Source organism: Panicum virgatum, chromosome 9N (genome assembly GCF_016808335.1).
Source record: "Panicum virgatum strain AP13 chromosome 9N, P.virgatum_v5, whole genome shotgun sequence".
NCBI lineage: Eukaryota > Viridiplantae > Streptophyta > Magnoliopsida > Poales > Poaceae > Panicum > Panicum virgatum.
In genome coordinates, this window is record NC_053153.1 from 23,973,462 (window position 1) to 23,996,996 (window position 23,535).

Here is a 23,535-nt window from a genome sequence, read left to right on the forward strand (position 1 = left end):
CCCCGTACCACCTCGGCCTCACCGGAGCCACCGCCCGCGTCCCGCGTCTCGCCGTGCGCGTCTGCGCCTCCGCCTCCGCTTATGCCGCTGGGGAGACCACATGTCGCATCACCAGCCTCGTCCCTAGCTCATCCGCCGGTGGCCATCCTCCGTCCTCCTCCCTCTGCAGTGTCGAGCTCGTCCGGATCTACTGCGTCGAGCTCCTTCGGGCGCTCGACCGATCTTGGGAGTGAATCCGCGGGCCCCCTCCTCGGCTTTCGAGCTCGGCCGTCCTCAAGCTCCTCCCTCCTTCGAGCGCTCCCTCCTTCGGGCGCTCGAGCTTGGCCGCCTCCTCGTCGGTGCACCTCCCTCCTACAGGCGCTTGAGCTCCTCTCTCCTTCGGGCCTCGAGCGGATCTGCCGCACCTCTGGGTGCTCGAGCTCGGCCGCCTCCTCGCCGGTGTGCCTCCCTCCTCTGGGCGCTCGAGCTCCTCCATCCTCTGGACGCTCGTGCTGCTCCGGCCCTCCTCGCGAGGGCGAGGTAGGAGCAAGGGTAAGGAGCAGGCCGACGTGGCATGTACCGTGCCTCCGCTCCCTCCGCTGGATGTAGTATTCCTACGCCCAAATGTTACCATCTAGTACTGTTTAGCGTCCCCAGTGCACGAAAAAAAAACACTAAGGGCCTGTTTGGATGCGACCCTGAGCCAGGCAGCGATCATGACCCCGGGCCAACGAAATCGACCGCCTGGATGTGATGCGTGGCACAGACAGGTTTTCCAGGGCACCATCCAAACATGCCCTAAACGCGTAGCAGAGCGGTGGCGGATGGGATAGCGTCCCCGGTGCAACCGAGATAGGTGTGTTTAGATTATTTTGGCGTAAATTTTTTTTAAGATAATCTAACTATTTCGAAGCACTAAATAAAATTTATTTATAAATTTTTTTACACGGATGGATTGTAAATCGCGAGACGAATCTAATAAGTCTAATTAATTCATGATTAATTTATAATTAGCGGGTGATTACTTGAGCATTATTGTTGCCAATCATGGATTACGTAGGCTCATTAGATTCATCTTGTGATTTACAATCCATCTGTGTAAAAAATTTTACAAATAGATTTTATTTAGTACTCCACACATATATCTAAACATTTAATATGACATTTTGTGGTATGAAATTTTGGGATCTAAACAACGCCGTCCCAACTGCGAAAAGAACAAAACACATATGATTACTTGCAGGAGGTACTGCCAGCGAACCACGAAAGGAGCCGGGCAAAAAAAAAAGCATCTCCACACGCGTACGCGGCATTGTCCTCGGCGCGGTTCCTCCCGGCGACCACGAAGACGAACACACCGAGGCAAGTCAGCGATGAATCCCTTCGCGAAGAAGCCAACGCCGCGAGGTACGAACCACCCCCTTCCCCTTCCCCTGCTTCTCGACCGGAATTCGATTGGATTCGACCTCAGCTGCCGCGATCCCCTCCGCGATCGCGCTTGCTTTCGGTTGGTCGCCGCTGCATGCCGCGAATCCCAAATTCCCAAACGACCCGTTTGCTTGGATCGAACCTGCGCGCCCTTGCCTAGCGCGGCGCGTCTCGCCCCTCGGCCTTCCGGGCTCTGATTATGTTTTTGGTTGTGCAGAGGTGATGCGGAGCAGCAAGCGAGACCTGACGAATGCTACGCGAGGTAATGGGTCTGTCTCTAGCTGCGCTCTTATACCAGATAATGAGAATTGTTTTTTTTTTGTCTCGCAAATATGGTTGTGTGCTTACCTAGAGCATCCAGAGCTACATGTAATGACTTCACTTTGCATCTAATGCAATTATGCGAGCTGTGCCGAACGCTTGTTCTTGGTGGTCGATTATTCATTGTCAACAGTAATTGCTACTTTGAAACTTTCTGCAAATTATAGAAATTAGATGTTCTAACATTGGTAACGCTACATGTGTACCAAAAATGTGAGTGCCTTTTTTTCTGTGAGTTTATTTGTATGAAAAAAAATAATTTCGAGGACTTGAGAGTTGAGAGTAAAAAAATAGAAACATGAAGAAAATGATATCCTGTATCAGTATGTATGTGGTTTCCTGTACCCTTAAGAGCTATGCAGGCTGTATGGTTATTTAATGCCTGAGGTGTCTCGTCTGCAGGGATTGAGAGGGATATCGCATCATTACAACAAGAGGTATGATAATTCAATCACATCACTGGTCTGATTAATAAAAAAAATCCTTGTATATTTTGTTGATTTATGAATTTCCTTATACGTTCATACTTCATGTTCAATTGATGGTTTCTTAAGCTGAAATATATGCTTAGGAAGCTCTGTATGTTCTGCTTTAGATTATTTCTGCATCATATTGGATCTAGAAATATACCATTCTCATATTAACATCCATTGCCTTTCCATTACGTGTTCCCACTATTTGATTTTTGTTGATGCAGTTGAACTAAGCAGCAGCAAATTTACATACTATTTTTCTTTCAATAACAGGAGAAGAAGCTAGTTGCTGAAATTAAAAGGACAGCAAAAACTGGCAATGAGGTTCCTACTCTTATGTTCAGTTTCAGCTCAGTAATTTTTCTCAAGATTATACATTAAGGTTCAAATTATTTCCTTCGCTTCGGCAGGCAGCAACAAAAATTCTAGCCCGTCAGCTGATCAGGTTAAGGCAACAGATTTCTAATTTGCAAGGTAGCCGAGCTCAGATTCAGGGGATTGCAACACATACTCAGGTGACATTTCCTTCTCCATTTTGCTTTCTCCCACATGCATATTGCATTGTAATGTTATTTTTCTGATTTTGGTGATGAACCGTGTCCTTAGGCAATGCATGCCAACACTTCAGTGGCTACTGGTTTACAAAGTGCAAGCAAAGCAATGGGAGCTCTTAATAAGGTAATATCGTACAGAACTTTTGTGCATGACACATTTCATATATTTACATTTGAAAAAATCATGGGTTTATTTCATACTGGAACTAACAGAGTATCTTTTACTTGTGACCTCCATTTCTCAGAATAATAACTTCATTTCATTTTTTATTTCTACTAGACCGTACAGTGTTACTTTCAATAGTGAAACATATGTGGAAAAAAAAACTCGACCTGCGAGGGGCAAGCCGCCCCCCGGGCATTACATGTAAGAAGAGGCCTTCTCACGCAGGCCGAGAAAATCCCCAAACCCCCGCCCCCACCCTTACACAGGCCGCTTGACACCCGGGCCGTTGCCCTCGTGAGAACGGGCCGTCCTTCGGGCCGCTGCCTCCATGTGCTTTGGTGCGGGGGCAGGCGAGGAGATTTTTTTAACCTCAGCCTTAAATTCGCTCCCACGGGGAGTCGAACCCAGGACCTGAGGAGTGCTACTGAGGCCACCTAACCACTACAGCTAGGCACCCTTTCGCGTGAAACATATGTGTACCATTGAATTTATACTTATATTTTTTTTGCAGCAAATGGCACCTGAAAAGCAGATGCAAATAATGAAAGAATTCCAAAAGCAGTCAGCACAAATGGATATGACAGTATGCAAACTTTCTTCAGAGCTTATTAGAATGATTTCTCGCAATCTTACATGAGTTTACATTCTCGTCAATGTGTTGTGTGCTTGCATGTGATGGTATGCACTGACTAATTATATGCATTGTGTAGAATGAGATGATGTCTGATTCAATTGATGATGTTTTAGACGATGATCAGGCTGAGGAAGAAACTGAAGAACTTGCTAATCAGGTCATTTGATGTCTATTTACAGAGCTACTATCTGAATTATTTTTCTTTCATAAGCCCTATGCTTTGCTTTTGATTATTCATTTTGTTTCTTCTTTTATGGAAATTATTCATCCGTTCTATTTGTTATCAATGTCATTTAGGTTCTGGATGAGATTGGTGTGGACATCGCCTCACAGGTAGTTGAAGATTCTAACACAATCTTATACTCCTCTGTATTTTATATGACGTTTAGGACAAAATAAAAATGAGCTAATTAGCTTGTCATAAACGCCATATATTTAAAAATGGAGGGAGTATTCCATACTCTATTCCTTTGATCTAAACCTCTTCTATACTTTTTCTTCCTTGCAGTTGTCCTCGGCTCCTAAAGGAAAAATTGCCGGAAAGAAGGTTCAGGTTGATGAAAGGTATGATCTATCCTTGTTCCTTGATCAACAATTTTATATAGTTTATTGTTTTTTTTCTACTTTCGCCCACCCCTCTTGCTGTGATTACTATTTTTTTCCACTTGAAATCACTATGACCAAAAGAACAGGATGGCAATTAAGTATCTGAAAGTTGTTTCACCCTTATTTGAAATGATAAGAGATTTCCAAGAGTGTCCACTGTATGTAGGGGTGTTTAATGGCGGGTTGACCAGTTTGGGCAACATTGCTGGACGCCCAAAATTAGTCCAATTATAGTCACAATAAGTTTGGAACGGTTTGGAAGAAACCAGTTGAACACCCCTGCCTGTATTATTGTGGTCTGATAGATACAACTTATTTAGTCATAATCAAACTGTGAAGAAGAATGCCAACGTTTTGAAACTTATGCTGTGATTGTATTCGCCATATTTACTCTACATTTCTTAATTGGAGCAAGCACAATGTCTGATGTAGGATTTCACATTCTTTACTTGCTTATATTAACTTTTGAGCAGAAATGGTGGCATGTGCTGATCTAGGCAAACACTATTCTATGTAGTTTTTCATGCATCTGATTGGCTTACAATTGCTCTCCTATATCTTCTGCATCTTCACAATTCCTAATATATGTTGCCATGTTACTGAACAATGTGGTCCCTTTGAGATAAACTTTAAAAAAATGTTTTGCTTCTCTTATTTACAGTTCAGAGCTGGAGGAACTAGAGAAAAGGCTGGCTGCATTAAAAAATCCATAAGATGGTATCTGTTTGCATCTTTCTCTCTACGCAGAGTTCATATCCTCGTTAGACATTCAAAAGACATCGTGATTTTGTAAATATTGGATACAAGATGATCCCAGCCCCAAGTTTCTCGACGAATCGATGAGCTCCTATACAGCCATACATGCTATCTTGGTAGAAGATGGGGCTGCGGTGCGTTAACGGTGACATATTACTTGATTCAGAGCAACTTATGTAATCGTGTAAAGGAATTTCGAATATTTTACATCTTGGCCTTTTGTTTCTGATCATTCAACTTGATGTCATTTTGCTTTTGATCGTGTAAAGAAGTTAGAACCTCACAGCAACAATGATTGCTCGAATTTTAAGCGTCAATGTAACCTCGCGATTGACCCCGGTGTTTCTTTTTCACTGTTTGCTTTGCCTTCCCAGGCATTGAGCGCAGTTGCCTGCCACATGTTTTGGGTATGGGAGACGGTGTATATCACAGGGTGCGATCAAGCCCAGTAACGTTCCCAATCTTGCTTGTCGGATAAAAACACATAAAACATTGTAGACGAGCTCACTACTAATGACTTTTCGCTTCCACATGTTAATCTCGTGAAAAACTTAACGAAATTAACTGAGATGCTTGTATAGTTATAGACTTGGTTCTTGTCGGCACTTCATAAAACTGTCCCCCAAACGGCAGAATCTGAAGGTAACAACAGTGTGAAGCTTTGCCGTCAAACAGGATTGCATTATACTTTGGGGTTGTTTTTCTTTTTCTCCTAGGACGGTACACATACGTTGGGGGTTTGGAACGAGGTCATCATGAGTCCATGACTCCAGGCACCGTTCTTCCACAGTGAGGGCTAGTATTTGTATTTTGCTGCAGCTCCTCTCATCCATTCGCCGATTCGTTTCAGCTGCAACGAGCAACGATCCGAACCGGCGGTTCACCCACCGTGCGAAGAACGAAAGAAACCGCCTTCCACTTTGAGAACCCGTCGGTGGCCGATCGGCGGCTCACTTCCTACGGCTCGTGCTGATGGAGAGGCGCTCGAGGCTCCGGAACGTCGTGTTGTCCCGCGAGCCGGAGCCTCCTCTCCCCTGCGCCGCGTTCCGGGACACGGGGGAGCGCGGGGACGACCTGCTGTTCTCGGCGCCTCCCGAGGGGTGGAGCCTCTGCGCGGTGGACGGGCGCCCGCTGCCGCCGCTGCTGCCCGAGACCCACCGGCGGTTCTGGTCGCCGCTGCAGTCCCCCGAAGAGGTTGGCCGGCTGGACGGACCCGCGGGCATTTTCGACGAGCTCCCGCCCCGGGACAGGATGCGCGTTTTCTCCGAGTCGGCAACCTGGTACAGGTGAGACGTGGTAAGTTCTTCTGTTACCATCAGATATGGTGTTATTGCAGTGGGAAACAAATATACAAGCTAGATTTTCTGTATGCTCTGTAAACATCAAAAAATAGTACCCATAATCCATCTAGTATCTATGCCAAGTATTCTCAGCTGATTAGCATCCTCAATTGTATGTGATAATCAAATGAGCAAATGAGCAATAGCGGCCTCATCTTTAGAGCCATACAGTATAGAACATTCTGTCAAGTTTCTGCGAAAAGATTATCAATCATACACTCCCTGTCAATGGACCTCATTTAGTCGAAAGCCTTTCAGCAAAACATTTTTGTTCTTTTCCATTTGTTGGACCTAATTTTCCATTTACGGGAATCTGGACTTCTACATGTTTTCCATTTTTAAATCAGTGCAAATGTGCATTCGTGTTTACTAGCTACCACAGCTAAATGGGACACTTACTGCTTCGTTAGATGTTCCAAATGAATCTGCATGGCTTTTGTGCCTGGAATGTTCTCCATGGCGACCAGAGCCTGGATTTCTTCTGGCAAATGCCTCAACAGCACCAGTGAATCTATCCCGTATCTCTTGTCCCACTAGCAAAAAAGAAGTCAATTATGCAAATTAGTCAGTGTCTCATACAGCAACAGACCAAATGCAACCAATACAAGGAGACACACCTGATGGTTTGTCTGTTCTCTCACCAGATGGCCCGGCTCCAGTTATTCTTGCACTAGGTTGCTGTATGAAAAACATAATGCCATTTTCTCTTTTGTGAAATGAAAAAACAATAGTAGCTCACCAAGAATGTAGACCAAACAATACAAAGAGAAAGCTAAAGAGACATACTTGAACAAGCTTATTGTTAGAACTCATTTGAGGGTACTTGAGTGCAGTCCAGTCAAATACATAATCGAATTGGTATCCTAAAATGTTGGTCAATAATGAGACCCAGTCTCCTAGCACAGACCATGGAATGGACGAGAATAACAAGCTAGTCACGTTAGGTACTCAGAAGAAAGAAGGTACGTACCTTCACGGATAAATACATCACGAAAGAGCTTTTTCAGAAAAGAGTAATCTGGCCTGTCTTCAAATCGCAGGGAGCGACAATAGTGGAAATATGAGATGAACTCTGATGGGTAAGATTTGCACAAAACCTGGTCGATACAATTTGTTCAAATGTATGTAAGAGTTATGATAGAAGAATTACAAACTTCATGTTGGGAAAGTTCAGTACCTCCGCTGAGGTAAGCATTTTCTTTTCACTAATTTTGTCATACTTTTGTTTCTTAGTTCCAGCTTTAAGACCCTGCCATGGGAGGCTAAGCATAACAATAAAGCATGTCAAGTACGCATTTGGGATGTTGGTAAAATAGGTTATATAGTAAAGTAGACAGATTCAGACCAAACCTTCCTCTTAAAAAATATAGCAGAAGATAGCCAACAGATTCCAGATCATCTCTTCTGCTTTGTTCTGGGTGAAATATATACTGGTGTATGAAATACAATACAATGTTTTTCTTTCTTTTAACAGATATATATCAAGTAACCGAGCTGCGTGAGGCCAGGTTTACTTATTGTACTCACCTATTCCAAGATGAGTATTCACACTGGCATAACGTGCTGTTCCAGTCAGATTTTTGTTCTCCCTGTGAAAAAAATTACCTGATCATTTACCCCCAAAAAAACAACTAATAACAAAAATGTAAAAAGTCCCCTTTATATCCAAGATATCGATTAAATTTGAGCCCAGGACCCTAGCCAGCAAAATGTTACAGAAAAGGCATTACATATTTGCATGTAATGTAACACTAGAAGCTCTGTTCTCAAGGCGGTAAGGCGGACGCCTAGCAAGGCGAGCAAGGCGGGCGCCTAGGCGAGCAAGGCGCAAATCGGTGGACGGCGCATGGACGCCTAGGCGTCGCCTAGGCGACGCCTTGAGAACAGAGACTAGAAGACTTGCGAGCCTTTCGTGTCAAAAGTTATTCTTGAAGAAGATGTACGATAACACACAACATCATGACACAACTGGACAGGTACACCCTGAGTTATCTATCATTTTATTTCGGAATTTTACATGTAAATAATGCAAAGATAAAATGACATTTTGTTTATGTGCTGCTCTACGCCATGATCTGGGACTACATTAGATCCACATGTACCCTATATTGGGTTGTCAATTGTCCCAATGGTGTACCACTAGGAAGTATCTCTGAAACAAAATGTAGGAAGATGTGACAACACAGAGGTGAGTGCTTAGAAATTTCCACGTCCCAGTTTTGCTTTATGTACTTGCAATTTATCAAAAGAACTACTTGATACAACAAAATCCAGTCTCAATTCCAAGTCAAAACTCGATCAGTTAATGTGCTTCACCTGTAAGGGATATGTTTATGAGTCTGAAGGTCCTTGTATTTTTTAGCAAGCCCATAATCAATTATATAGACCTGCAGAGTAAAAAGAATACATTTTTTGAACATAAGTAAAAAGGATACATCTCATTATGTATTGATCATTGATGAATAAGAATCTTGGGGATAAGGCAAAACCTGATTAGCTTTCCGGCCTAAGCCCATAAGGAAGTTGTCAGGTTTGATGTCACGGTGAATAAATCCCTTGGAATGCATGTATTCCACTCGATTTATCTAAAAAAAAGAGAGAGGCAATACTCAGTAATTAAGTATCAGTGAAAATACAAAATCGCATCTTCCAAAGGGGACATATAGGACAAAACAATCTCACTCTCCTCCTTCACAAAGAAAAAAAAACTTAAGCCATCATTCTAATCATTCTAACATCAAACAAAATACACAGTAATAGTATTATTTGGTGTTTGTGAAATTCGTTTGATTTGCACCATTGATTATTATCTAGTACTTTGAAATTAACTCCAAAAATGGAACATTTATGTTAGAATACTCAATAGTATTTTGAACATATGGTTCCTAGCAATTACTTAGTTGATATCAAACTCCATAAGTTGTACTTGCTTCCTAACTCTTGTAGTTCAGCGCAAGATCAAATATGGAGCGAATAAACTCACCAGTTGATCAGCAAGCATAAGCACTGTTTTCATTGAAAGTTTCCTGTTGCAGCAGTTAAACAAGTCTTCCAAGCTTGGGCCAAGAAGATCGATGACCATAACGTTGTACTCCCCCTCGACACCATACCACTTCAGGTGTGGGATACCATCTATATTAAAAAAAATGTGAATTAATAAGAGATTTAGAGGTTTGAGCACAGATTGCTATAAACAAAAGATATAAATACAATTCACTTACTTCCACCCTGCAATAGCATATACACTTTGGATTCATAATGCAATTGTGGGTGTTTTGTTTTCACAGGTTCCTGACAGATCAAAACCGAAGAGATTGTAAGACTTTGAACCAAACATTTTACCTCTAAGTTTAAAAGGACATATCCGGATTCTGGGAAAGATAAATGTTATGTTAAATACTTAAATTCAAACAGTGTACACATTACAAGCATATGTTAACGTACCAATTTTATTCCCACTTCCTCTCCATTCTGTATATTAACACCTGAACCAACAAAAGCCAGACTAAAAAGAATAAAAATGGATTCCTAGTTAACAGATCGCAACCATAAAACATGTAAAATGTACCGAGATATAGCTCCCCGAAGGATCCACTCCCAATCTTCCTCCCAAGCTTGTACTTCCCTCCAATCACATGCTCCATGATCAGCCTCCCCTTTGATTTGTTCTAATTCCTCCTGCGAATGGATTGCTGCAGCCCCCGAGAAACACAAATCAAAGGGGAAAAAATGGTGTAACCATAACGAAATCTCTTCGAGTAGAATCCCCAAAATTTCCCTTCCACAACAGAGATATTTACGGTTTACCTGTTCAACGAAGCTGCCTATTGCCACAATGCCTCCTCGGAGAAGCAGCACTGCCGTCTGCCATCAAACAGTAATGCCGAGCGACACCGAATATCGCTCCCTGAAAACCACAGAGAAAGCATCTTCCATTAGCATCACCGACGCCCACAAGCACAGCAACGTTCCCAGCGGTGGAGCCAGGGCCGCGCTGACGAAATGCGGATAACAAGGAGAACGTACCCGCGTGATTAAGAGGCAGCAGGAACCAGGAAATCAAACTCGCTCGCAGCGGTTCCGGCGGCGGAGCGGAGCCTCCTCCCCCCAACTGCAGACCTCCGCACCGGACGCGCGGCCGCGGTCGAATCGCATCGGTGCCGATCCTGCAACTGGAGGGAGGGAAGGAGGGGGCGAGAGGTGGGGGGAGGTGCGGTAAAGCGAGCGGTCGGTGGCAGTCCTTTTTCGGCTCCGGGCCCCCGGAAAACCAGGTTATCAGACTTCCAGGCTGGTCGGGCGCGGAGGCGAGGGACAGGGAAGGGACACACTGTGGGAGTCGCTGCCGGTGCCGGTGCCGGCTGCCGCATGCCCGCATGCGGTGGCGCGCGAGACGGGGGAGCTAAAGAAAGAAGATAGGCAGTTGGGACAGAAGGTTTCTTTTGGGACGAGAAGTTGCGGGGAGGTTTATGCATAATATGCAGATACGAAGTACGTACCGATCTATATATACCGTATATACTACAAACGGCTGTCCGACGCGATCAGACTGCGCCGTTAAATGAGCGTTCACTCCTGCAACAATCTTTTTTGAAATAGTTGAAAAAGATTTTTTGAGACAGGCAACCGCAACTATCTTGGACTTAAGGTCGCAGTAAGTAATCCATTTTTTGAAACGGTTTGGTGCCTGCCTGGCTGCCTCAATAAATCAAAACCAAAAAAAAAGTCCACGAGCCCAGCGAGCCCATCCATAGGCCTGCCAAGCTCATCGACGGGTGGAGCTGCTGCGCCGGCCACCTGTCGCCGCCACGCGCATCCCGCCACGCCGGACGGGCCTCCTGCCGCCTGCCGTCGCGCGGAGATGGCCAGGCTGAGTGCTTGCCGGCGCCGAATCCGGCCATCGCTGCAGCTCCTCGCCCGCCAACTCCGCACTCCGCCCACGCGCGCCCGGGCTCCGCCACCGCCGCGCTCCGCCTGCCCGTGCCACCGGAGGGTTGTGGAGGGGGCCGCCGGGAGGGAGGCTGGGGAGGGGGCTGCCGGATCTGCAAAGGAGAGGGTGAGCAGCATTGGAGGGAGGAAGGGACGAGCTCCGCCGCCGTGCGGGATGGAGGGGAGGGAGGAGCTGCAGCCACGCCTCGCACCGCCGCCTCGGGCGCACAAGAGGGAGGGGCCGCCGTTGGTCAGGAGGGGTGAGGGGCGCCGTCGAGAGGGAGGGAGAGTGAAGGGAGGGTCGATCGGGAGGGACACGAGAGGGAGTGAGAGTTCCAAACCCTAACTCTGTTATATATAACGGTAGGTCTGGGCAAATATTACCGAGAACCGGACCGCAAAAACCGAGAACCAGACCGAAAAATCGAGAACCGAAACCAAACCGAACCAAACCAGAGTCGAGAGTTTCGGTTCCTCTTTGGTTTCTGGTTCTTAAGAACCAAAGTACTCGGTTTGGTTCCGGTTCCTAAGTCCGTTAACTGAGGAACTGACATATTATACATTTAGCCCATCAACCTATTAGTTTGTAGTCTGATGTGAGTGTGAATCACCAAATTGTTGCTTGTTTTCCTTCGAATTTGAGAGAACCATAATAATTATGTCTTTTGCTGTTGTTTTATACTTAATTGTCTATGTTGATTGCATAAAAATAAGGCGAAATGTTGTCGAATTTGCTATTGAATGAGCTATTTTTTGCTGCATCTTGGAAATTCGGTTCCATCGGTTATAACCGGAACCGAATCGAAAGGAATCGAAATTCCTCTATTCCTAGTCTTAAAAAGAACCAACGGTTTCTGTTTTTCAGGAACCGAACTTCTCCAAGAATCAAGGATTGGTTCGATTCTAACAGAATGCCCAGGCCTATATAACGGGCCTCACAGAGTTCGCCAATCCGAAGTCATGGACCATCAGCATATCGTTGGCAGACCATCCTCTTCACATTATGTCCTCTTCACATTATGCAGTGTAAGTTCAGACGTCCGAGCTAGCGGACGTCCACCCATAAGGCCGGACTGTCTGCCGCAATCTTATTTGGGCCTTCTGGATCTTATTTAGGCCTCGATATTTTCCGAGGCAGACCCTATAGGTTGCCCGCCTCGATTAATCGATTAACCGATGTGTTTGCGTTAGAACAACTGCCTCGGTTAATTGATATCAACCGAGATGGGCATTTTAAAAATAACCGTCTCGGTTAATCCAGGCGGTTTCAATAACTATCTCTATTATTAAAAAATGACTGCCTCTGTTAATGTCAGGTATTAACCGAGCTGGTTAAAAATTTTGCACGCTTCGGAGGGGTCTTTAAAAAGTCGTTGTTAATGTTTTTTTAGTAGTGGTTGTCCGTGTGTTCCGAGCCGTTCATTAGACACGGGATGATTGATCCGAGCTCAAAGTTTTTGCAACGATTTTTTATATAGTTTTTTTAAATTTTACACTCATGAATTTGATCTTTTCCCCCCTTGTTTTACTCATGTATGGGCGGTGTGCAGAGGGAGGTTTCTCAGTATCAAGTGTCTAGGGGCGGCAGGACCTTACACGTAGACCCCATTATATTAAAGATAACATCTCCTTCTGATATGTATGAGAGTGGCAGCCAACTTTAAGAGATTGTCGATTTGCTGTGCGCAAGTCGCCGACCGATTCCGCATCCACAGGACATGGATCATAACTTCATAATGGACACTATGGAGACTTAGCGAATCATATTGTTAGAAGTTGCGTAGAGGACTAAAAAGAACCGAGAGGGTGGAATGTTTTGAGAAAACTGGGATGCTTTGAGCAAATTGAGATAGTGGCATGTGTTGGCCAAATTTAAAATGGTTAAAATATGGTTGAAATTGTGTTGGCTGGCCATGCTGAGACTTTGGACTTCCTGAGTTTGAACTTGGTGGACTTTGCAGCAAACTATTGAGACCATTCATTTGAGAATAGCCGTGCTTAATCTTCATATGTTTTTTGTTTTATATGCAGGTGAATCATGAGAGAGACCAACGGTTAGAGGATAGAAGAGAACACTCAACGTACGGCTATGAAAAATCAACTGTAGTTATTGATAGTTTGGCAATTGGGTGCTTTGTGGGCGAAAGGGGTTGTAGCCTAGTGGTTACAGGAGCCTCAGTAGTATCTTATGTCCTGGGTTCGACTCCTTGTGGGAGCGAATATCGTTATTGACTTCGTCAATTCTCAAGAATTTCCCGGCTCAGTCTTTGAAAATGCTCATAGGTGTAGGATTTGCGTATGTGTATTCATAGAAGTGAGTGTGCGTGCGTTGTGACTTATGAGTGTCTGAGTTGTATTATGTAATCTCAAAAAATTGAGTGCTTCGGTGGAGAGGGGAGAACAAAATAATGTATTTTATTGCTTGAGATCCGATGTCAAGGTTGAGACCTGACTATAGACCGATATGCTTTTTCATCTTAAGATCACATGCCGGAGAGTCCTCGACCTTGAGGTCATCTCTTCTAGTTAAGACCGCCTCTTTTTTACACACTACGACTGCTCTTAGAGATTGAAAGGGTAGGAGGGGAAAGATAGTGTGACCAATCTGTCCTCATTGGCCAAGGAGCTCATGGCGCAGTGGCAAAGGCCACTGGCCGGAGGCTCCCGCCCAGGTTCGAACTCTGGGTGTGGCAGCTTAAACTTCAAGAGTCTCTTTTGGAGTATCCTTTCAGAAAAAACATGCCCTTATTGGTAAGGTAATGGTTAACGGAATCGTGGGTCATTCTGTCTCTATTCCTCTAACCAAATATAACTGAGTACAGGTATTGGAACCATTCCGTCCTCCAAATCAAGGATGAATTTATCTTATCTTACCTCGATTTCCAAACTCGATCGCTGAAACTTAAGTACTGCTGACCCCTGACCGGGCGCTTGTGCTCTGTGCGACCGTGCTTTTTCCCCCAGCCAGTGCATGAGTGAAGTCTGAAATGGCAACGCAGCAGCACTCCCAAGTTTGCCCGGGAGCATCAAGCTCGCGGGGAGCCGCCGGGCGATCGAAACAAAGGTTCCCATCCCAGTTCAACGAAACGCGAGTTCCGCAACCGTCGTTGCGCACGTACACATTTTTGCACGGGCAACTCTGAAATCTGGATCACTTATTCCCAGCACGCTGGATCACCAGTGCAATCAACAACGGAACAACACACCACGCTTTTTCCCTCTCCTCCTGCCACTGGAAACTCTACCGACGAATCCAAGGGACGTTGCTCCTGTACACGACCGGATGCGATGCGATGCAATGCAGCAACGCTTTCATGTGGACGCCGAGCTGAGGCTTCTGGTCAGCTCGGGCTCCGCCGCCGGTTTCCTCACGCTTCCTTCGGCCGCGTCCTCGTCGCGCTGCTGCTCCGGGCCCTGCTCCTGCTCCTGGTTGCTCTTCTCCTCCCCTTCAGGCGAATCTGCGCGCAAAGGCCAAATGGGTCATCTTCAGGAACGTCGCGGACGAACAACGTAGGGTGCCGGAAGAACATTAAGGGTCGCGCGGACACGGAGAGATCAACGCTGCAGGAACTGATTTAGCGGATGAGTTGGCAAACATGTACCGAAGAGAGACTTGACGCTTGGTCTCTTTGCCTTCTCCTTCTTCTTCAGCTCAGCTGCGCAGGAGGGCAGGATAAGATGTGTTATTTTGAAAAACACAAGAAGACAGCACGTGTGCTGAATGCAGACTTTGTTCAAAGTGCAGTACCCATGCCAGGGACGTCATGATCGTTCACGAGTTCAAAGTTCTTGTAGGTGTAGCCCACGAAATTTAAATCCTTTGAAGAAAGCATCTGGAAGAATATCACAAAAATTAGAATGACATTTACAGTGCATCTCGTCATTTTAACCATAGAAAAATCACTTCATTTCGTACTGCTTTAGTAATTGAAAAGTACTAGCAGCTGACATGCTCACAAGTCACAATATGCAAACGCACGATTACCTTCCTCCAAGGGCCCGCCTTTGCTGAACACTGAACATTATCCGAGGACTGTGGATACACCGCACAAAGACAAGTCATTTCAGATATGTACTGACTTGTGGTAACTGAGAAGCACAGTTCCTTACGAAGCAACATTTACCTCTTCAAATTTCTCAAAGTTCTGCGTGTCCAACTCATCTGTGACTTGAGGCAGGTACGCAGCTTCCATTTCATATAGTTTATCCCATTGTAATTCGCTAAACCAGGAGTGCTCCTAAGGTTACACATGCAAATTCTTTGAGCAACAATTCGTAGTATCAAATATTGTTTTGCAAAAATGATTTTTTGGGGGCACGTTGGCATACTTAACAAACACATAACAACCTTTATTTCCTCTGCCCCTTTTGTACCGAGGCGTTGGTCGACATTGCATAGTAGTTTGCTTATAAGATCTTTTGCATCCGCTGTTAGTCTCGCTTCTTCAGGAAACTTCAAATGTGTTCTCCAGTTCACTATCTGTTTTAGCGTATACAAGCGTGACGTAACAAACTAGAGATAACTAAACTTGGGAATCAGTTCATTTGGAAGATGAACACGCTCTAATCAGTGGAAATAAAATGAAGTGTTCATAGCTAAAAGCCAAAACACATTACCTTTCTACAAGTTGTCATAGGCTCATCTGAATAAAATGGAGGATAGCCCACTAGCATCTCATACATGATTGCACCAAGAGACCACCTAGAAAGAATTTTTCCATTAGCCACAGACTTAATATGTCTAATAGCACTAATGATACTTCAAACGATGCTTAGTGCTTACCAATCACACTCCATCCCATACCCTTTCTTCAGAAGAACTTCTGGAGCAATGTAGTCCGGTGTACCAACGGTTGAATATGCCTACAACCATATGATTGCTTGTCAACACTTGGAAACAAATTATGGAAGAAGATATTATCAAACAGATGATGATTGATAACATTGGAATCAACTGGCAAATTGTGTAGCGGATACTAATGATGAATGTCAGTGTCAGTTACAGACCAAAGTTCTTCTATTCTTTTGCCAGTGCTCCAACTGTTCTTGCTGCGAGCGCTTTGGCATTGATTGTTGTTTCCCATCCCCTTGTGTTGATGATGATTTTGTAGGTGTAACATCCTTTTCATTCAGGTCCGGGAAGTTGGAATAGTCTAGCGGTTTGCACAACCCAAAATCTGACAATCTCAAGTGACCATACTTATCCAGTAGCAGGTTATCAGGCTTGATATCTCTGAAAATTCAGGTTCTTAACTCATCAGAACACCACATCAGCAACAATACTGAACCCAATTGCCCATGCTCCGTACCTGTGGATGTAGTTGTGCTTGTGGATCGCTTCGATCGCAAGAACTGTCTCACCAACATAGAACCTGGCCTCATCTTCAGTCAGTGTGTCTTTCCTCATGAGCAGCGTCATCATGTCACCACCGGGGAGGTACTCCATGATCAGGTACAGATAATCACTGTCCTGGAATGAGCAGTATAGTTTGACAATACAGTGGTGATCCACTTCAGCAAGAAGATTTCTTTCAGCTCTGACATGCTCAACCTATGAAACAAAATTACAAAAATGTCCTGAAAAATCACTCAGAGAAAGAGCATCAGGTATAAACAGGAACCAGAATTTTCATAAGAAAATAGCTGTACCTGACCTCGGCGAAGCATTTCCGACTTTTTAAGCTTCTTCATTGCATAAACATTTCCTGTGGACTTCTCTCTGCAGACTCTGACCTAGAAGAAAACCATAGCGTTAACTGGAAACATTCGAATAAAATAGAGATAATGGGATACGGAATGATCGCATATTTGCGGATTACCTCCCCAAATGCTCCCTTGCCTATCATTGTTAACAAGTCAAAATCGTCGACGCTCATTTTATGTCTTTGCAAACGCATGTACTCTGTTTCTTTCTTCTCAAATTGCTTCAAGATGTTGTTCACCTCCTCCTCAGACACATCAGCATCTGCTAATTTCTTTTCTAGACTACACCGTCTGCATGATAACAATGCCAAAAGTTGAGATGTCATGAGCAGTGAGAAACATTTTTGAGGGAGAACTTCGTAATAGAAGTATAACCATGACCATAAAAACAAATTTCATTATGCGAAGAAGCTTACGGAAAGAAAACTACCATAATAATACATCGTGCATTGTTCATTGGAATGGAATTTGAGAACAAACCATTTGAGAAACTCTTGTCAAGTTGTTCTCTCTTTATTTTGAAGCAATCTATTTTCTTTGTACGACAGTTGATTCAAATGAATTGCTATTTGCGGATGCAGAAATAGATTAATAAATGGACATATCGACAGATAAAATTAAATTGCTTATGGATGCAGAAATAATGTAACAAATGAACGTATTGATATAGAAAATTACGTAGTCAGATAATTGCACGGATCATCACCTCTCTTTCCTGTCCTGTAGATGCTTCATTTGCTCCTTGTAGTGTTTCTCAATGTACTGCTTGGCAGCGGCAACCCTCTGCTTGGTTGCGCTGGATGGTGCATCATCACCTGATTCCTTGCCATTGGGAGGCAATTCCTTCTTCTTGCCAATGGATTTCTCCCTCGTTTGGAGCTTGGTGAACCAGCTCCTCGCTGAATCCATTACAAGCAAGAGAAGGAACCAATTGCTGCAACTGTGATCCCAACTAATGTTGTAAGCCTATACACGATTGTCCATGCAGAAACTGTATCCCAGAAGCAAACTTAGTTGAAGTACAAATTCAGTGTGATCTACAAGTACGAATCCCAAGAAAAGAGAACAACAGAATTTTTGTGTGCAGTGCTGCAATGTAATGGGGAAATTTTGATCTAAAATTTAGCTCCATCTGCGTCAAAAAATAGTCATCAAATTTTTAGGCAGTCGAGACAGATGGTGGAAGAGAAGCGAGGACATAGGCGACAAAGAAGGATATGCTAAAAATGCTCACCGCTCAAGATTAGTGGTTTTGGTTGAGAGGAAGAGTTGAGGGGAGAGATTTTGTATCAACAATCTTAACAGCCTATAATTGGCAAAGTCGCTCATCGTCGGAGTATGGAGTGCTGAACGGGGTAGTTTCTCCAAATTATTTTGGGAGTTAATGCGTGTAGGTACATGATACAAATGAATGAATTTCAATGAGATCAGTGCTTGTGTTTTGCCTTTAGACTAGATAACAGCCCGTGCGTTGCTATGAGCATAAAATTAAAATGAAATAGCAGTTATTTTAAAAAATTGTAAATAATCATGTTAATTTTGGCAGCTTGCGGTGGCGGCGGCGGGCGGGACGGTGGACTGAGAAGGGCGTGCGGGTGTTTGGCAGGCGAGCGAGCGGTGGGAGAAGTGGGCGGGCGCTGGGTAGGCTGTGAGAATTACGGGCGAGCGCTGGACAGCGACAAGATTCAAACGTAGGAGGATGGCAGATGACCGGGCGAATCACAACCATCGCAGGCTTAACTAAGGGGAGGAGACGACGATATAGATGAAAAAAACGTCACTTTTTAGTAGTAGAGAAGAGATATTATTATAGTAGTAGAGAGAGATAGAGCAGAGATACTTGGATAAGCCTGTCATCATGATCATAATATTTCCATTCTGAGGAACAGCTCCTAATCTAAAAATCCAAGAATTACAAGACTACAGCAACAATTCTTTCTAACGTCAGCTGCACTCAGAATATTGAAATGACGTACATGCAACCCAATGATAAACCCGAAACTTGGAGAAGGCACAAGGAGTCCATATTCTGGACTCGAACTTGATGAACACCAGATTACTGGAACAGTCTTTGTTGCATTTGAAACGATAGTTTCAATTTTTCACCGCAAAATACACATTGAGGTCAGTACGATTCTGATTTTTGTTTGTGAAACATGACACAAATATGACAAACAACAAGGGAGGCTGTATTTATATTCTGAATATCCGAGCAGTCTTGGTCCATTAATGTGGTGAGACGGGTAACAACTCTTATAACTGTTTTATTTCTTGATTAACGACTGGAACACTGATTAGTCATTTTAAAAATTTCAGTCTGGAAGGGTAGAGGCTTCCAACAGGTTGGACCAAGTCATGTTCAGTACTTCAGTTACCAATTCCTCTTCCTTCTTCAGATAAAACGTCAACAGAAGATCGTGCATCATCATCAGAATGCTGCCCATCCAGCTCCCGTGCCCTTTGTTTGCCCAGATTCGCCCGATGAAGGTAGGTTTTGCTGCATATCACATACGATTGAAGCGTAAGGGCATCAACGGCTAAATAAAATAACTATGATATAAAAGGCCCAGAATTTACTCTAGATGGCCTTAGGAGTTTTTCTTTTCTTTTGTACCTTATCCAGATGAACAAAGAATGTCTGACAAATTCTTTTTGTTTGTTATACTCATATTTGACAAGTGACAGAAAAAGGGGTGTATCTAGAAATAAAATAACCAGATCTAAAAAAGCATTTTCTTTTACTTGTTTGAGGATTGCTTAAAGCCTTTACAATGAAGGCATGAACCATAAATGTATAAGCTTAAATCTTGTCTTACTACCAGCTTGTGTAATTAGCTAGTATGTGCATGGATAGTTGCATGTCTTCTTAGTACTAGTAGCGCTCCATTCTGGAAAACAATGCTCTCAAGTATAAGGCACCAAACAGAAAACCTCACCTTTATAGCAGAAAGATCCGAAAATGGATCATTATTTCTCTTGGTCGTTTCTTTTGGGGCCCTGATTCCTGTATTATGTCCAGAATTCATCCTGACAGCTGCAGGGTCATTAGGTGGAGGTGGAAGAGGAGACCGAAGCTTTCCAGCTGCTCCTGGTGGTGGCGCAAGAAGCATGCCAGTCTTTGGTTTTGCAGTGGCTCCTCCAGATAAACCAGCAGATGAAAGCATGCCACTTCCAGTTGATGGCTTGTTTTTTACAGTTATCCTAATGGTTTCACCTTCCTAAAACAAAATGAACACCATTAAAAATCATGCAAATACCAGGATAATTCATCATGAACACATTGACAGATATGAAAGATGAACATGATTAAATGACTTGGATGCTCTTGTGCAACACTTGTAATGCACCTATGATCATGATATGGTACCTTCTGTTACATTCTCATCAGTATCATGCACTACGGGGAACTTACAACACAAATGACAAGAGGAGCAATGTTCTTCCTTGTTGAGTACTACCACACAACACTGGTAGATTGACTTAATCAGCAAAGTACAAAATATAGCCTTTGTTTACATATGCATTGCAAAACAGAAGATTTTTTTATTTTTTTCCTCCTTTACACTATATTCTTTTATTTGATGGAGTTGTAAACCATGGATAGGATATGCACACTACTGAGCAGTTGACAATCCTTTGTTTGGTTCCAGTGATTAAAAGAAGGATCTATTGATATGATCTTTGTTAGGGTTAGGAACAGGGGGACCCTTCCATGGTTGTATCTCCACGCTGGACACCATGACTGCATGTCCAAGCTGCAAACTGCTGAGCGAGATGCGCAGGAAGGATTAGTCAGGCTGCGCTGCAAGGCTGAGTGCTTTTTTCAGGCCACTTCATTTGTTGTTTGCTGCTGCTGTACGGCCCAATACACCTGCTCATCATCTAGTTGTCCAGTCGTGAGAAACATCCGCAGTCCACCGTGCTGGTCGGTGAGCATGTGCGTAATCCTAGTGCGAGGCTGCTGGCGATGGTTCGCATGCACGAGGTGATCAGCCAATAGCACCAAATGGCATCACGTCATCACGGAACACCGATGAGCAGGTGCAACCGTTCGGTCTCTGAGCCGACCGGCAAGCAGAAGCAGTGCGCTGCACCCGACACAAGGAGGCTGAATTACAGAGGCTAAAATGGATTTGGAGGGAGAGGTAAATTGCAAGGGCAAGGACATTTGCAGATCATTGTATATTACATGTGTATAGATTGTTTTCAATTTGAATCTTACTTTATGGTCTACTATGTGACTTGGCCATACCTTAAATTTATTTTGTCATCCGCCACTGGTTAGTAAACAAATTCACTGCATGGATAAAAGAGTCTAAAGAGTTTCTATTTGTGAGAAAGCTTGATATGTGCAATGAGTTGGTCGCATTACTTTAGATAAACTGCAATCCTATATTCCTATAACAGAATAAAGCCATCCATTCTGGATAAGTAGAAACAAACTGACTAAAATTTTCCTGATTTGCTTGGATGCCTTTCTCATCTTGATGTCTGATCTACTAAAGATAACTGACAAGTCAACAGCTTGCACTCCAAATCTATGATCAGCTTCACTTCGAATTCTTTATGCACACTATACAAGACATAGGAGCATCTTTTGTTGTGAACATGATTTTACGGCAAGTCTCAGTTAACTTCAAAATCTATCTCGTCAAACAGCATATTAGTCACTTGCAATTTATCTATGATTCCTTTCGGGTCAGCTTACATATTAGCAGACCCTGACTAGATGCACATTATCATTTTCTACTAGTCTTCTTGCATGGATAACCAGTTTTACCCGAGCTAACAACAACATTTCCTAACTCATTCGCTAGAGTCCAAAACATTCAGCTAATCACAAAAGAATCACTGAAATTTGCAGCGGAGAATTTAACTTCTGATCAACCGCATCCTGAATTAGACGCACATAGTTGGGAACAAAAAGCTGAAGCTTTCAGCTCACCTTGAGCCGGCGATTAACGGCGGGGTGTATATCAATCTCGCCGCCGCCGCTCTCCTCGCCGGCAGTCTCCTTCTCCTGTTCCCTCTTGACGTACTTCTCGTGGTCCGACAGCGCGACATTGAAGTCGAACGCCTCGTTTCGCTCGTTGAAGCCGAGCCCGACGAAGGCGTGCTTCCCCCTACCGTCCTCGATGCGGAGCACGAAGTAGCGGGAGGAGTCGAGCACGGTCTCGACGGTGCTCTCCCGCTGGCCGGGCAGCACGAAGCATGCGGCGAAGAGCTCACCCGTGGCCGGGTCCTCGAGCCGGATCTCGCAGCGGTCGCCGCAGGACACCACGCGGAGGCGGCCGGACCAGATCTTGTCCGACTGCAGCCACTCGCCGCACTTGTAGCCGCCGCTGGTGGTGCGCGGCGGGATCTTGTACACCGACACCTCGCGCACCACCAGCAGTGTGTGCTCGAAGGCCTCCTCCTCCTCCACCAACGACGACATGATCCCGCCCTCGCCTCCTCCTCCTCCCCCCTCAACTCACTGCTTCCTCACTTGTGCGATCGAAGAACAGGTAATGGTCACGGGATCAGATTGCGACAAGAGGAAATGAAGCCGCAGAGATCTGGATCACCTCAGTCGCGATCTGAGCAGAGACGATATTTATGCTCAATTTCGTGGGATTTTTGGCGGTTTGGGGTTTGGGTTGGGTTTCTTGAGGAGAGAGGTGAGGAGAAGAAAGAAGGGTGGAAGCCTGGAAGGTGGGGGAGGAGGAATGCACAAATCAGAATGTCACGTTTTACGATTTGGCCCCCTTCTCACGCCAGTATTTTGTTCCAGGGCTCGTTCACCTCCGGAAACGCTTGATCCCTCTCCATTTGGGTTACTGACACGTGGTGCAGGGATCACGTGTTAGTGACCGGGATCAAAGTCAGGGAACACTCATCCCCCTATTTTTTTCTTTATTTTTTGGAGATGGTTTTCGTTTCTTTTCATAGAACCAGGGCATTTGTGCATTCTGGAGCATCAGTGCATCACCAGCCAATGGGTTGGAGCGTCAGTAATGTAAGCGTCAAGTTCTTGCAAAATTTCTGTCTGTCAAGTGTCAAGATTATAATATAACGCCATGCACATATCGCTAGCCCCAAACACCACCATTTGTTGAGACTTCACTTGCAACTTGTGGTTCCACCTTTGACCACGGTTTTGAAAAACTCTGCTAATTTTCTAGGCTGCAGGTCAGGTTGAAGGGGCACCTACTTTCTTAATTTGCTGTTGTGGGAGCAATTCTCTTTATAGCTAATTAAAGTCGGGCTTGCTACTATGAAAAGCTTTTTGCACGTCAATATGGTTGGGCACACCGCACACTTTCTTGTGAAGGCAAAAAAAAATGTCCGCATTTGTATATAGTACGTGCTTGAAAAATAATGTGTCACAATTGCTTTATTAATGTTTGACTTACATGTACAAAATTATAGCCACAATTAAGTATTTTAAGTATGAATTCAGTAACATTAATTTACGTCATGTTATGCATCAATAGAGTTACTTTTTCTCCCGAAACAGACTTCTCCCTACAAAGCAAAATTAGCCTTTCAATTTCAAACTGGGGGGAATAATATCCCGAAACAAATTGGCACATAAAAACCTAGAGATCAAGCGTGCATAAAAGCAGCATCGAGCCCAAAAGGTCCCCTAGACTACGGCATACGACAA

At 44.2% G+C, this 23,535-nt stretch overlaps 4 protein-coding genes and 1 long non-coding RNA gene across 8 annotated transcripts; 2 read left to right on the plus strand and 3 right to left on the minus strand.

Annotated features, from left to right (window-relative positions):
* Nucleotides 1-1,123: 1,123 nt before the first annotated feature.
* Nucleotides 1,124-5,267, plus strand: LOC120687997 (vacuolar protein sorting-associated protein 2 homolog 3-like). The gene is made up of 11 exons (XM_039970118.1): nt 1,124-1,386; nt 1,625-1,669; nt 2,131-2,165; nt 2,475-2,525; nt 2,612-2,716; nt 2,808-2,879; nt 3,433-3,504; nt 3,632-3,712; nt 3,853-3,888; nt 4,064-4,119; nt 4,823-5,267. Exons 1-11 carry the CDS (start codon nt 1,209-1,211, stop codon nt 4,872-4,874), a joined length of 783 nt encoding a protein of 260 aa, XP_039826052.1. The 5' UTR covers nt 1,124-1,208; the 3' UTR covers nt 4,875-5,267.
* Nucleotides 5,268-5,435: 168 nt separating this feature from the next.
* Nucleotides 5,436-10,637, minus strand: LOC120687996 (casein kinase 1-like protein 10). Of its 4 annotated transcripts, XM_039970115.1 has the most exons (17): nt 10,284-10,637; nt 10,065-10,164; nt 9,826-9,949; nt 9,702-9,742; nt 9,479-9,548; nt 9,241-9,389; nt 8,747-8,842; nt 8,574-8,644; nt 7,785-7,846; nt 7,608-7,671; nt 7,435-7,519; nt 7,228-7,354; nt 7,044-7,120; nt 6,875-6,935; nt 6,657-6,790; nt 6,098-6,194; nt 5,436-6,061 (listed from the first exon to the last, which is right to left on the minus strand). In XM_039970115.1, the coding sequence occupies exons 3-17, from the start codon at nt 9,899-9,901 to the stop codon at nt 5,868-5,870; spliced, it is 1,404 nt and encodes a 467-aa protein (XP_039826049.1). In that variant the 5' UTR covers nt 9,902-9,949; nt 10,065-10,164; nt 10,284-10,637; the 3' UTR covers nt 5,436-5,867. The 4 variants fall into 4 exon arrangements, with proteins under 4 accessions (XP_039826049.1, XP_039826048.1, XP_039826047.1 ...); XM_039970114.1 differs by having other exon boundaries at nt 5,436-6,194; nt 9,826-9,935; XM_039970113.1 differs by having other exon boundaries at nt 5,436-6,194; nt 10,284-10,635.
* On the plus strand, nt 7,315-9,481 carry LOC120687998. The gene is made up of 4 exons (XR_005680938.1): nt 7,315-7,444; nt 8,029-8,233; nt 8,348-8,445; nt 9,204-9,481. It is a non-coding gene; the product is annotated as an uncharacterized LOC120687998 (long non-coding RNA).
* A 3,717-nt stretch (nt 10,638-14,354) lies between the features above and the next one.
* Nucleotides 14,355-17,795, minus strand: LOC120690752 (serine/threonine-protein kinase tricornered-like). The gene is made up of 13 exons (XM_039973544.1): nt 17,593-17,795; nt 17,003-17,177; nt 16,833-16,916; nt 16,493-16,734; nt 16,191-16,416; nt 15,967-16,046; nt 15,801-15,885; nt 15,532-15,663; nt 15,308-15,421; nt 15,169-15,216; nt 14,932-15,016; nt 14,780-14,839; nt 14,355-14,641 (listed from the first exon to the last, which is right to left on the minus strand). The coding sequence occupies exons 1-13, from the start codon at nt 17,793-17,795 to the stop codon at nt 14,496-14,498; spliced, it is 1,680 nt and encodes a 559-aa protein (XP_039829478.1). The 3' UTR covers nt 14,355-14,495.
* A 1,132-nt stretch (nt 17,796-18,927) lies between these two features.
* LOC120690751 (uncharacterized protein At1g03900-like) lies at nt 18,928-22,597 on the minus strand. Its single transcript, XM_039973543.1, has 3 exons — nt 21,832-22,597; nt 19,823-20,104; nt 18,928-19,383 (listed from the first exon to the last, which is right to left on the minus strand). The coding sequence occupies exons 1-3, from the start codon at nt 22,321-22,323 to the stop codon at nt 19,315-19,317; spliced, it is 843 nt and encodes a 280-aa protein (XP_039829477.1). The 5' UTR covers nt 22,324-22,597; the 3' UTR covers nt 18,928-19,314.
* Between the last annotated feature and the right edge of the window lie 938 nt (nt 22,598-23,535).